Source organism: Galleria mellonella, unplaced genomic scaffold, assembly GCF_026898425.1.
Source record: "Galleria mellonella isolate WM207_F2 unplaced genomic scaffold, CSIRO_AGI_GalMel_v1 utg103, whole genome shotgun sequence".
Lineage (NCBI taxonomy): Eukaryota > Metazoa > Arthropoda > Insecta > Lepidoptera > Pyralidae > Galleria > Galleria mellonella.
The window spans coordinates 4,687,185-4,701,954 of NW_026441966.1; the positions used below are offsets into that span (position 1 = coordinate 4,687,185).

The 14,770-nt window shown below is 29.8% G+C and overlaps 1 protein-coding gene across 3 annotated transcripts in view; it reads left to right on the forward strand.

Moving 5' to 3' along the window:
* Positions 1-176: 176 nt before the first annotated feature.
* LOC113517211 (nitric oxide synthase-like) overlaps positions 177-14,770 on the forward strand; it is a 56,058-nt gene continuing 41,464 nt past the window's right edge. Inside the window, exons 1-2 of one of the 3 annotated variants that reach the window (XM_026901802.3) lie at positions 177-302; positions 426-664. In XM_026901802.3, the coding sequence (XP_026757603.2) occupies positions 461-664 (204 nt within the window). In that variant the 5' untranslated portion in view covers positions 177-302; positions 426-460. Of the gene's footprint in view, positions 665-14,770 lie in introns of all 3 variants that reach the window. The other 2 variants (XM_031912310.2, XM_026901801.3) reach the window with 2 other exon arrangements.

A 14,770-nucleotide genomic window follows, 5' to 3' on the forward strand; every position in this document is an offset into this window, starting at 1 on the left:
TTACTGTGTACCTCTATTAATACCTTCCCATTACCTTGATCAATGTTATATCCGCCATCTAGTCCACCGGCATTGTTGCGCGGACGTTAGTGACGCATGCTTGTTGATACTTTTTTACAAATGTAACTATGAACTCGATTACAATCGCTTCTCGGCAATCAAGTTGCGTGGAACACCACATTTATATGACGATTATTTTTTACCGATCGATATAATCGATGCACGTGCGAGTGGGCACGAGTCGTTGCTCACGAACTTGGTTGCCGAGACAACCGCGTCAGTTTTGCTTTGGGTTTCCTCCAGTATGCATATATAATATGCTCCGGCTTGTGTTACAGTCAGTTTGTTATGCGAATGCGAGAAAATTCAGTGTTCGCGTAATTTTGTGCATATGTTAAATATATTCGATTTTTGTTGTGTTAAAGGTCCAAAGGGATCGATTGATGACAATTACTCGAAAATGGCGCAAATTAATGGACACCATATACCCGCGACTTGCCCGTTCAGTGCTGATAATGTGCATATGAAAGGTGATGACAGTCAGAAACCAGTGAAACCAAATCTTCGTGTAAAAGTTCCTCAGCCAATAAGATTGAAAAATCTTATAGCTAATGAAGAGAATTTCGATACACTACATTCGCAGATAGAAGAAGTATCTAGTTTTGTGAGTATTTTCTTTCATATCTAATAAGAGTTAAAGCTGTGATAAGTAACGATAGTCGCTGTCTATAACTTCATGCACCAAGTAAAGTTTTCTGGTTACATTTCAAGTTTACGACTTCACTCTTAAGGTGAGTGAACTAAGTTTTCTCGGCAGAGCATATCAATTAAAAACGTTCTATAATTTGTCGTGTTTTGACCTAATAGTTAACATTTTTCATCATATATAAATATCATATATAAAAGAAAATATTTTATAATATAAATTGCAGAATGGCAACATAAAATATATGTAAATAAAAATTTAATACTTAGTTTATCAACTGACAGCGTATTACTTGAGAATGGTTGCACCAATTTGGCAAATTATTACGAAGTTTGTTGTCCGGTTAAGGATTTTAGGAAAAATTAAAAAAAATCTGAATAGGGCATAAGACTTTTCTTGTTAATATTTTCATATCGGGTTTCGAATTCTAATGAACCTTTCATATAAACTTTGTAACAATATTGGTATGAATGTTTGTCTTCAATAAAGATTTATTTATTGTCAATATTGCATAAAGTATAGGCAAAACTATGCATTTAAATGTTTAACATCCGACAGAAATATTGTTTAGAAAAATATATAATAATTTGAAATTTAATTAAAAAAAATATGAACTCTAATAAACTCTACATCTAAATCACATCTAAAAAAAAATAGTCAACATATTATTTATAAAGTAGGTAACTTATAATTTATTTAAAATCACAACTTATAAAAATAATTATATATAATATAAAATAATTATATTTACGCCGACAGTACTCTATTTATTGCAGTTTAATAAAACAAAACTTGTCTATAAGGAATAATAAAAATGATCAAAAAGAAAACATTGAAATTTCAATAAGTTCAAACGGCAAAAACTAGTGTGTCTGGTAACATAGTAAACTTAACATAAGTAGGATGTATACATATCTTTATTTTATTAGCATCAGCAACCTAATCATGTTTACACGGTATTTAGTAGCTATGAAGAAGTCCAACCAATTGGATAATGGTCATTTAATGTAACCAACAGTTGAAACTTTGTCTTTGTGGTAACAACTAGGTGTAACTTGCAACGTCCTGTCTTAATCCAGGATATTATCTATCTGTGCTCCAAATTCCATTCAAATCCGTTCAGTTACTGAAGCATGATTGACAAATAAATATCTAAACATTTTTACAAAGTTTATCATTTACAATATGAAGAAATATTAATAAAACATGAAAAAACGCATCTTGATTGACTGGATTTGAACCCGCATCTTCTATGCTATACTGGGGTCAGTGCTCTTAGTGAGCTACTGTTTTACATTCCTGTCATATTTAAATAATATTTCTAAATCAATTTCCAATTATCATATTATCAAGTGTCTAATCATATATTAAATATTTATCTATATATATACATACATACATATATATATATATATATATATATATATATATATATATATATATATATATATATTTAAACAAGTGTCATTTGAAAATACGGTCTCTGTACATAGGTACAGAGAGCATTGTAAATACAGGAAACTTTTTTAAAATACTCAGTTTGCCCATTAATCTTTAAGGTAAATATATTACTAATCGCTATTTATAGATGGTCATAATTAAAGCACAAACCAAATTTATGTTTTTTTTTCATACATATTATATGTATAATTAGATATAAATATAAAAACCTGCTCTAATTAAAAAAAATAACACTTAAAATTTCTGATATGAGGAAGTTAAGATAGTGAACCAACAGAATAATAATAGTAATAATATTCTTCTCTTCTGAGTCGATTCCTCAAACCTCAGGGTCGTGACCACTAGAGATGCTCCTACATACTCCAAAAAATACTCCCCAGTTTTTCCTATCTTGAACTATATAGGTTGCTGACAGGATATTCAGTTTGTTGAGAATTCTGATTAATTTGGTCTATCTGGTTGGTGATTTGCCCAACAATTAATTTAAATAGTATTAAGATAAAGTTTGCCAAAAAGTGCTAGATAAAAATTCATAGAAACAAAATAAACTAAAAGTTGTTTTGGAACAAATTTTTGTCAGTTACTTATATTTGTAACAATTTGATGTAATTTTTATAGATTGCCAGTTTTTAATGTCGAGTTTGACCGTGATCGGGATATGTCGGTTGACGGGAATAAACGGTAATCAATATCCTATAATTAATTAGTCAAATGTATGTAATTTTTTTAATTTTAAATGAGGCCTAGTGGACAATTATCGGCTGATAAAATGATGATTATAATGAGCCGTTAAATCATCAAGCGAAAACAAAAAAACTCACTTTCATATTTATAATAAAAAAACTCTTTACATCAGGTGGACCGTATTATATTTATGATATTTTTACAAATAAGTGTTTGATACTATACCCCGTGAGCATCTTTCGTAAATAAAGCCTAACGTTTAAAGATAGATTTTCAGATACATAAAAGGAGAAAAAAAAATTAGTAGTGATTTGATATACTTGAAAGTTATAATAGGTACTTTAATACCAACTGCACCTGTGGACATAATATTACATTTAATTTATTGGGGTTCAAATATCGTTGTACCACGAGAAATATACTTATTCGATCGACTTTATTGGTACTAGTTTTTTGATGGGTGAAAATGATATGGTAACCCCGCCTGGGCTAACGGGATATGCTGGCGGAGCACCAGTGAAGAGTGATAGATGAGAATGAAAACAGGCCAGTTAGCCCATCATGATGAATTCATCAGGAATTAACCATGATAGTTACCAGAGAGGTATATTGCTATATTGCTAGCAATAGGATTCTCAGTCTCCATTACTAACAATCCCTTTCTCCCCTATTGGTACCAGTTAGGTAACAATATAGCTAGAAAACAAAAACCTAGCAAAATTATACGAAATAATACAAATAGATGTGATAAATGTTGAAGTTTTAATACTGGCTGTTGACACTGAGGGTTTTTAGAACAATGTATTATTTTTAAGTTTGTTCTATGTCAGATTTTTATAATACATGTCTTGTATTTTTTTCACTAAACTTACTATTATATATCACAAATATATATATATGTTTTATTACTGCATCCTGCTATTTACAACAATAAACTGATATCTATATAAATAAAAATGATTCAACGATAATTTAGTTAATTAAAAAAAATAGGATTGAGAATCTTAGAGAAAGAGAAAAAGAAAAACAAAATTTGGACAGAACATTACACTACATTACATTTTATCGGAATTAATTTTAAAATAATCTCATTTTAAATTTCATCTCTCAATTACATATAAACATGCAGCGATTTAAAAAAAATTGGAAACACTAATTATTTATTTTTATAAACTAATATCGATAACGTAATGATAAAACATTAGTCACTAAGGGAACTTGTATTATTTATACATAATTATACTCTATACTAGACGATGTCTATATTTACACAAGTTTACAAGGTCACACCTGGCAAACCATTGGAGTTCTAAATAAATTAGTTTATAAGTAGTAGAGTATACGAGTACAATTGTAAAGGAAACGAATTTGCACTTGAAATGATTTTTAGGCTTATGCCTGTATATTGATTTTTTATTTTTATTTTACTTTACTTTATTCTTTTTATATAAAAATAAATATGTATTAGTTGTTTTGAACCTATAGAACAAGCTCTACCTGGAGATACTTTTTAGAGATAATTCATCTTTGCTCATATTATTTCTAACAATTAACATTATTACTATATTTCCGGATGTAATAAAGAATATTAGTGAATATTAATAATTGGCGTTGTATAATTTGTTTAGAGGTAATTATTTATTTTATAGTTTTTTAATTCTATTTTAATGTCATTCGCTATGAATATCTAAATACAATAAAAGCTTATGAAATAAAATGATATTTATTTGCTGTGAATGTAGTACATAATAGGACGAAATCAATGACAATAAGTAGTTTGCACATTCAGCCAGTTTGGCAAGGAACATTTTTATACAAACCTAATTCATTATATTATATTTATCAAGTATTTATTTGTCAATTAACGGTTCATTACATTATTAACATTTTATTCATTGTAAAAGATGCAATAATAAATTAATAATTCAACAAGCTCATTAAATTATGTCATCGATTTTACGTTTAAAGTAATCATTAATGGAATAAAAGCATTTATTAGTCAGTTATATAAATAATTTGCTCTTAAACCATTTTAAACAGAAAACAGGAACTGTATTAGGTAGTTTGTTATATATTTTTATGCAGTATGAATAATACTGCGGTACAACTGATACTGCGGTACACGCGTGTTTTCATATTTGGTAATACATGTTTTCCGGGATGTCTTACAGAAAATCTATAAACCTTAAAACAAATTTTTCCTTGAAACTCATTCAAGGGACAAATCCACCTGTGTTTCTTGTTATTTGCTTCGTAACCTGATACTTGTGTCAAATGGGAATGTACAATAGAGCTTTTACAACAATAACATCAAATATATTTTTTATATGAGATAAAATATTTCTTTGAAAAATTTTTAATATTTTTTTTTTGGTACATTTCCTGGAATAATATAACTCACTTCACTATTCGAAATTACGTAGACATAAACGTAGGTAACATACGTTATTGGTGTATTTAATAGATGTTAGCAAAATATTAAAACATATATTTTTGCCTCATTACCAAAAGAAAAACACCATTGATGCAAAACGAGAATTTTAATAAATTTAAATTTATGGAAATCGATATTTCTTATGAATAGAAATATGAATGTACTTGCTATCTCTTGACACTTTGACGGCCTAAGAAATCGTCATGTTCAGCATACACCTGCAATTTGGGATGAAAACCTACTTTTTATCTTGAACAATCAATATAATGTGACGAAGTGGCAAGTGAAAGCTAGTTTAAAATAAACTTGGAAGCTATAGTTTCTGTCAAGTGTGTAAATTTTTTTAGTAATTTATCATTCATATTTTGTCATACCTACACTTGATGTAGTATGACACGAATGGCTCGATAGAAAATAAACAATGGTGATATGTAAATATATCAAGTTAGTTATGACACCCGTGTTTAAATAATTTAACTACTACTTGTTATACATGTTTCTTTAAAGACAATATAAAGTAATAAACGATGTGCTAAGACGAAATACGCAGTTAGCGTGAACAATGTTACACCAAATTAGGATTAGCACATCGAGGCGTGGGAACACAGATAGGAACAGATATAGATAAAAGAGTAGTACACATTGCAGGTATCACGATAAGATTGTATTTAAAAAAAAAACCGACTTCAATTGTATATGCCACAGTTAATTTTAAAAGAAAACCACTAAATCGATTTTAATAAAATTTTTAACGTACCATTCTGTGTGTATATTTTTTCAGGTAAAAAAAGGATTTTTTAAATCAGTAAACATTTGATGCAGTTATGAGGTAATAAACATAAAAAATACGGTCGTATTTTTTAATTATTTAATAATTAAATATATTTTTTTTATTAATTCTGTCTAATTAAGAACCTCTATTTTGAAATCAGTTGAAAATTACGCTTGTTTGATTCGCTAGTCAAGACTAAGATATTTGCCTTCATCTTATAAAATTTATCTAAAAGTGGCAAATCCATTCTTACTCTAAATCATTTCAATCTCTAATGTTGCTTACGTTAATATTTTAGACTTTACATCATAAATTTTGTGTAGGTACTTAGAATCGAAAAACTAGTGAGCTTTTTTTAAATAGTGAGATTCTTTATAATTTATTATTCTCTGTTGCATCTAATTTAGGGCCAAAATGAACAGTCTAAGTACATAGGGTTGCAACATCTATATAAATTCATATCTATATGTGCGAAGTAATAAATATAACAGGTATTAACGTTGCATTGCATATTTTACTGCTATTTACCTAATAACTCTACTTAGTAAAAAAAACCTTAACGAGGTCAAAACTATTATACTATTATCAAAACTATTATATATTGTACACAAAACAGTATAGTACCTATAGTAGTTTTAATCTGTAGTTAATGTTAAAATAGGTACATTTTGTTTTAGGTAAAGTCCATTAAATTTTCAAAAACGTTATTCTATTTTAAATGACATAAATTGGTTATTGATATGTTTCCTCTCAATTTAATAAACTGTATTGATGTTTAGATTGTAAATATCTGTAATTGATGTAATATTAATGTACAAAATTCATGTAATAAAATTGTATAATAATACACTGTTGATATTCTTATATGTAAATAAATATCTCTATCAAATTAAGTAATGAATTAATAAGGATATTCTTTGTTTTAAACATCAAACAAAGTACTCTTATTTCTGTATACTGATAGCTAACTAAATACAAAGAAAGAAACTTTAATACAGAAATATAATGTAAATAGATAAGACAGAATTAATTTTACCTAAGATACTTTCAGAGAAATAAAATATATGTAAATTATATTATTTTCTGTCTCAGTGATTCTATAGATTTTAAGTTCATTGTAACTTATGTATTCTATAGATTTTAAGTTCATTGTAACAAACTAATAAATAAGTTTTGGCTAAGTTTGAGCTGATATTTCCTTAATGAAACGAAAATATCTAAATAACTATTAATCTAATTAATTAATGCTTTTATTTATTTGTCTGTTACCAACTGGTGCCTAATCCTTAAGATATGTACGTTCTATATGATGTCGAGAAGGACATAGGCTACTTTCGGAACACTCGAAGTAGCGTAGTTAGAAAAAAAAAATCTAACGAGATAGAATCGAGATCAAGAAATGATAAATGGATTATAAACATATAATGTAGTTACTGATTGAACTATTTCCGTAACAATGGGTATTTACGAACACGCGACGGCATATGGAGCGACCGGTCAAAGCGTGAATTTATCGAACCGGCTTGATATTGAAGCCAGTTGTTTTTAATTTTTATTAACTGCGCTGTGAAATTTGACAGACGGTTTTATACGTTTTGTTGAGTATGTTGATTTACAGTAATACAAGCTTTAATTCGAGGCTTTATCCGCGTGTTTGTAATTAGATTGTGTATTAATCTAGAATGTCAGGCAGGCGGCCGGTTGTAAAACTATAAGCCGAATCCTTTAGTAATATGGGTAAAACCATATTGCGCCGACTCCAAATAATAATAGGAATAGGGGTAGGAAGATGATGATTAATCTAGAATATGGCTAATGCGGCCACACAGCAGTCTATTGTGAAATGCTCTTGTTCGGCTGTGAGCAGAAATTGATGGAGACGCATTGCGAGGACCTCAATCGCGAAGGAGGGCCTCATCGACGATCCACTGTCATCATAAGAACCACGACCGCTCTGTAAAGAGTATACAACTGAAAAGAGAGAGAGAGATGACCATCATTATCATCTCAGCGATTAGTCGTACACTGCTGGATATAGACATAGCCCCTTCCCCCATAGTTGGGGGGGTTTGCCAGTAGTTGCCATGCTTGGCAGGCGGGTTGGCAACTGCAGTTAGGCCTTTGGTGATGTTTTAAAAGGGACGCTATTGCCCATCCCTCGATCATGAGTTCCTTTAGTTGCCTCTTATGACGCTCACGGGAAAGGAATAAGTGGTTCATTCTATGGCGGGACCTACACGGCACAGAATATGGTCATGTCTATACCAAATTTGATATAATTGAGTAAACTAACCAAATATTTGGCTGGAAGAGATCTCTTTCAGAGATAAGTCCTCCCTTGCTAACAAGTTGTTAAACTAATTGTCGAATATATTGTTTAAGTGCAATAAAGAATATATAATATGTACAAACTTTGTCATATATTTGAAAATGCTATTAACTTTCTGGTTACAGAATACTATTAACAAGACAAATTAATCTGATCACAGACATAAATCAGACAGAGTCTGAGACACAGCGTTGGGCTTATTATTTGCTGCTTTAAATTTAAATATGATGATTGTTACGTCTATTACAACGGTAGCGATCTACAAATGTCTCTATCTACTTTATAAAGGATTGCAGTCGTGAGCAAATTGTTTTTTAATTTTTTTATTATCTACAATTTAGTTTTTTCTTTATATATCATTATATAATCCATTATCTGTCCATTGCTGAATATAGGGCTCTCTCTATAGGGTGTTTTGCTAGTTGTTGTTACGTTTGGTAGGCGGATTGGCAACCGAAGACTTTGTAAAGATAGTTAAACAGATTTTTTTTCCTATACACTCGAGTATAAACGACTGGGCTGCAAAATGGTAGAATTGTAAATTCTAATTAAATAGAATGGTAGAATAGATTGTGTATGTAAATATTGTCTTGTATTTTGTGTATGATTAAATCAATCAATACATATAATAAAACTTAACTGGTCGCTGTCTGTACATGGAAGATATATACAAAATCATAACTATATATGAGGCTTTATAAACCCAATAGAACCCAAAACAATGATTTTTAGAATTTTGTCTGTTTGTCTGTACGTTTGTGCACTCTAATCTCAGAAACGGCTCAGCTGATTTGAATGCGGTTTCCACTAATGTATTACGGTTTACTCTACTTAACATTTAGTGTTTCTTTATTTCAATCGGTTCATAAATAAAAATAGTTATATCAATCTAAAGAATCACATATAAATTAACCGATCAGTTAAATTGGCTAAAATTTTATGAAGATATTAAATACGTATTATAATTATCATTTAAGTATATAATACAATTTAAGACCGGATTCATGAAGAGTTCCAATGCGAATGATATGCGGGAACTATATAGTTAAAAACGCCGCGGAAAACGGCTAGTGTTATCATATTTATATAAAATTATTAATAAATACCGTTGTGTCACCACTACTTTATACAGCTCGCTCATGGCTCTATTTCTAGTTACACAAGTTTATGATCACTGCTATCTAGTTGCATTCGAGATCCTGTCTTGATACTTCCCAACCTCCTCTTTTCCTATATTTATTTTGAAAAGTTATCAACGACTTGATATCTTTTTAAATAAATATCGGTTATTCCGATGTTGTGGCGTTTTGATATATTATTATTTATTTACATTCAACTTGGAAAAAATATAAAATAATATTATATATGAATATTATTTATACTATATTTATTTAATTGATATGTATTATAATGAGTAAATGATTAAGTCTACATTACAATACATAGGATACATATGTACATATATATATATATATATATATATATATATATATATATATATATATATACATAAATTCTACAATGCATTTGAAAATATCCTTGACATGACTTCCTAATAGACTATCATATCCAATAGAAAGACAAAGAATGTTTCTTATACATACATATACGTCATTAGTAAAACGGAACTCTCGATAATAATCAATCATGTATACAACTAGCTGTCACCGTGACTTCGTCTGCACGGACTCTGGTCATGAATTATACATATACATACATATAATATCAACATCAGAACGTATATACATATATTATATGCAATATTCTGGGCAATATTTATTTTTAAATTACATTACATCACAACTCCTTATTAATAAATTTAATTTTTATCTGTAAAATTAATAACATTGCATAATTTTCTCTCCAACTAGTTTTCGTGTTTTCCCCTGAAAATTAATCATATTCCTGTAATAAAAAAGAAATAACGATATTAAATATTTATTTTAATACAAGCATTAAATTTATGCCACATCCAAAGTCCATAAAGTAGTTATTGCATGTTGCATTCATAGATGCATTTTAGACATAGTACATTTAAACAAATATGCATAATGTTAACAGAGATTTAAAAGAGTAACGTGATGAGTTTCTTGCGAGCTATTCTCAATAGATAACAACCTGCCAAACCCTGATAGATTAAAAAAAATATGATTTAAAAGTGCTTGTAAGTATAAGTCTATTTCAATAAAGATGATATGAATTTGATAAATGGAAAATATAAAAAAAATGGATGTTTGATGTCAGATGATCATCTGACATCGTTGCAATTTTATAAGTACATACAATCGTAGATTTGTCGTTAAAATTTATTTCATCGACTTTTGAATTAATAGATTAGTGTCAATGAGGAAAAAGATATCCATTTTTTTTTGCCAGAGGTATTATACACGTAGGTATACTATTTTTAGTTAATACGTCACCCAATAGAGAATGGAATTGAAAAAAAAAAACAGTGGTACGAATCGCTCACCAGAGCAATTCAGCATGAAACTACCTTTAAAATTGTCTATTGGTAAAATTTTATCACCGTAACTTTTAGCTCATTAGGCGAATTAGTTACAGCGAACGGGTTTGTGTTACGAGGCAGAATTTTGCAAAACATCATAGCAATTAGATGATAATGACATTAATGTGTGTAATATCTCTGATCTATATTTACATAATATGAATAATAAGTTTTTCTAAAAACTTAGAAAAACTTATCTATAACTATGTAAGTGAACACATTTTAACCTATTAAAAAAATAACCTAGCCTGCACATTTAATTTACGATGGCGGGGATATTAATAAGAGATGGAACCAGGCCAATTTATCTATAGAGACAAATCGACCACATATTCATTATAATGAGTTCAAGATATAATTATGTAGAACTTAACATAAGCTAGCAATGGGGTGGCTAATCTCAGTTATTAACAAATGTCTCTCCTGATGTTTCCAAGTATAGTGGACAATGAAAATATATACATAATTTGTGAGCATTTTATGCATGCTTAATGTAACTACGTATCAGTCGAATATATTTTATTAGAAACAGTCCCATTAACATTAAAAACATAGAGAAGCAAATATGTCCAATTTTGGGAAAACAATGAAAATACTGACATTAACGGAATAAGATACAAAATTTGTAAATATACATATCAAATGTTTGAAGACGAACGTAATTTTTGTTCACTACAAATTTGCCATTTTCTCATCGCTCGTGTTCTGAAATATACTAAAAATAAAACTAGCACACAAATTTACAAAAATTATTGCCCAACTCCAAAACATAGCTTAGATGTCTGTAACCGTTGACATATAAATATTTAAAATACTACGACCTTGTAGGGTGCGAAGATACAGTGTTACAATTTTATATCTGCAAAATTGTGGGAAAGTATAAGAAACAGTGTATTCATATTTTTTTAAATTAGAACCTGTATATCTGATATGTTTTGTTCTTCATTATCATTCTATAACTGCCGAGGTTTTCCCGAGAGACTACAGCATGGGGTTCTTCAAAAGGGGGTAAAGAGGTTTCTTCAGGGTCGGCAACGCGCGCGTAATACCTCTGGTATTGCAGGCGTTCATAGGCTACGGTAACCGCTTACCATCAGGTGGGCCGTATGCTTGTTTGCCACCACAGTGGTATAAAAAAAAATTCATTACCACATCAGCCGTTAACTGTCCACTACTGAACATAGGCTTTTCCTATTGGAGATTTTATCAGAACTTGCCACGCTTGCCAAGCCGATTGACAACCATTGATATTTTAAGAGAAACGCTGCTGTCCAGTGTCCATCCCTCAACGATTTAGTTCCATTGATTCATCATTAATCACGCTTAAAAGGCTGAAAGCAACTAACACCAGAATAAAGTCTATTGATTGCAAAATACGACTATAAAAAAATACTTTAACCCCTAATATATTCCGTTTTAATTTCATAAAATTCCCGTTATATATATAGAAACTTAATGAGATAATTAGAGACATTTGTCAAGTGTTGCCATTATGATGAACTTTATACTAGACATGTATTTCGCTGAATATATTTGGATAAAATTAAAAATAATTATAAAACGTATCATGTAATATGCTCATGCGCAAAAAAATACACCCAAATTGAGAATCTTCTTTTGAAAGTTGCTTAAATGTAACGTATTGGTGCAAAAATAAAGCGTAACACGTACACATATGAACTTTTTATGAGTTTGTTTTATGAATTCATTGTTGAAACACACAAACTATAATTTTCCTTCATTGCATACACGGGTTACTCTAGATTCACATGTGTAATGCTTTATTGACATTACAAATTATACTGCATCGCTCGTGAGAACCAAACACAAGGGTGACGCGCTAATTTAATAACAAAGACTGCTTGTAGTCTCATAATGTTAATTTTAATAATGACTAAGTTTCCCGAAGTCTTGTTAGTGAACCATTATTAATTTATTGCCAAGAATTCACACGTCAGTTTGTTTATACGTGTTACCACCGTGTGTGCTTTTAAAAGCTACTGGAACATTTTTATAGAGTACCTAAGCTTATTAATATCACGCAATATGTAAACAATAATTTGTTATTATCATTTAATTGCTTTTTTGAAGTTTTTAACGTCAGGGTTGTTAAAGAACAAAATAGTTATTGTTATTTTGTTTAATTTATAATATTTAAAACATAAATGATTTGATAATATTTTAAATAAATGATTTTAAATTCATCACTTATGAATGATAAGAATTATGAATTATATTAATGTCGATGTGTGATCTGGCCTTGTACTCTCGGCATAGTACGGGCCAATCCTTTCTTTCCCATGGTTGTCGTAAGAAGTAACTAAAAAACTTAATGGTCGAGGGATGAGGAATAGCATTCCTCTTAAAACATCACCAAAGCCTAACTGCGGTTTTTAATTCGCCTGCCAAGCGTGGCAACTACTGGCATAACCCCCTTTATGGGGGAGGCCTATTTTCAAAGTTATCGATTCATATGGTATGGTATGGTATATGAATATTGATACCTTTATGGTTTTCGTACAGTAAATCAGGCTATTTGAATTGGATGATATCCAATTCAGTGTACATAAATGGATCGTTTCACAATGACAAATTTGTTTCTCTACGTCACGTTCATCAATATGTATACATGAATGCTATTACAATGACCTATAAGTATGTATAATCTATTTTCCGAGAAAATATGTTACATTAGTGTATATTTTTAGCAGCATGCATGCATGCCGTCGCGAGACGCAGTATTTGAGTGTTGAGTAACTTTTCAAATATTTACCTTATATTTGATTGGATTGTGAGATTTGATATCGTGCTATGGACTTGCGTTCCCGGATGTAAACATCTGATAGGATAACAACTGTTAAAAGCTATAGATGATAAGCCTGATAAATATGACAGATTACAATGTGCCTATAGTGTCCACTTCACGTAAATAAATTTGTACCAAAAATATTGGCTTTAATTATAATAAAAATTTGTATGGAACTGACTCTGTAGGTATGGCTATAAATTCTAACATGTATTAAGTAAGTAGTAAATTGCTTACATTTATTGGGATTGACATCTTAAAAGCTAAAAATTCCAACAACAAACTATAATTGGAACCAAACCTGAATAATTTATAGATAAATAGATAGATAATTTATTTGCATGCACAGTAAAAAGAGATAAAAGAATACATATACAAAAAATAATAATAAAATATATATATATAATAATAATAATAATAATAAACTCTTTATTGCGCACAGTAAAGATGTATACAAGGAGTATTTATACAGAACGTGCATATACAAAAGGCGGCCTTATCGCTACAAGCAATCTCTTACAGACAACCTGGCATAAAGAATGGATAAGTACAGAGAGAAAGGTAGATGGCGCAAATCAGACACAGTAAATGCATAAAAGGAATCAGACAAAATGCAAAAAATTCTAAATATAAAAATAAGATTACATAACCTAAATAAACATACATATATAATATAAATAATAATACATAAACATACATATATATAATACAAATAATAATACATAAACATAAATATACTAAATAGATCAAGATAAATCACACATAGTAAACGTCAAAGCAAATTAGAGAGATAGGAAATGAGATTTTACCTGCCTCTTGAACGAGGCAAGAGATTGCGCTGATCTAATAGAAAGAGGTAAGGAGTTCCAGAGACGGATAGCTTTTATAGTGAAAGAATAGGAATAGAATTTAGAAGAATGAATAGGAGTTACTAAACGAAGGGATGTCGCGCTGCGCAATGTACTACCCTGAGAATCGACATGAAACTCAAAGCACATTTTGAGGTAATCGGGAGTTGAAGGATGAAAAAGAATAGTGTAAAGAAGAGATAGGATGTGCCAGTTCCTGCGAA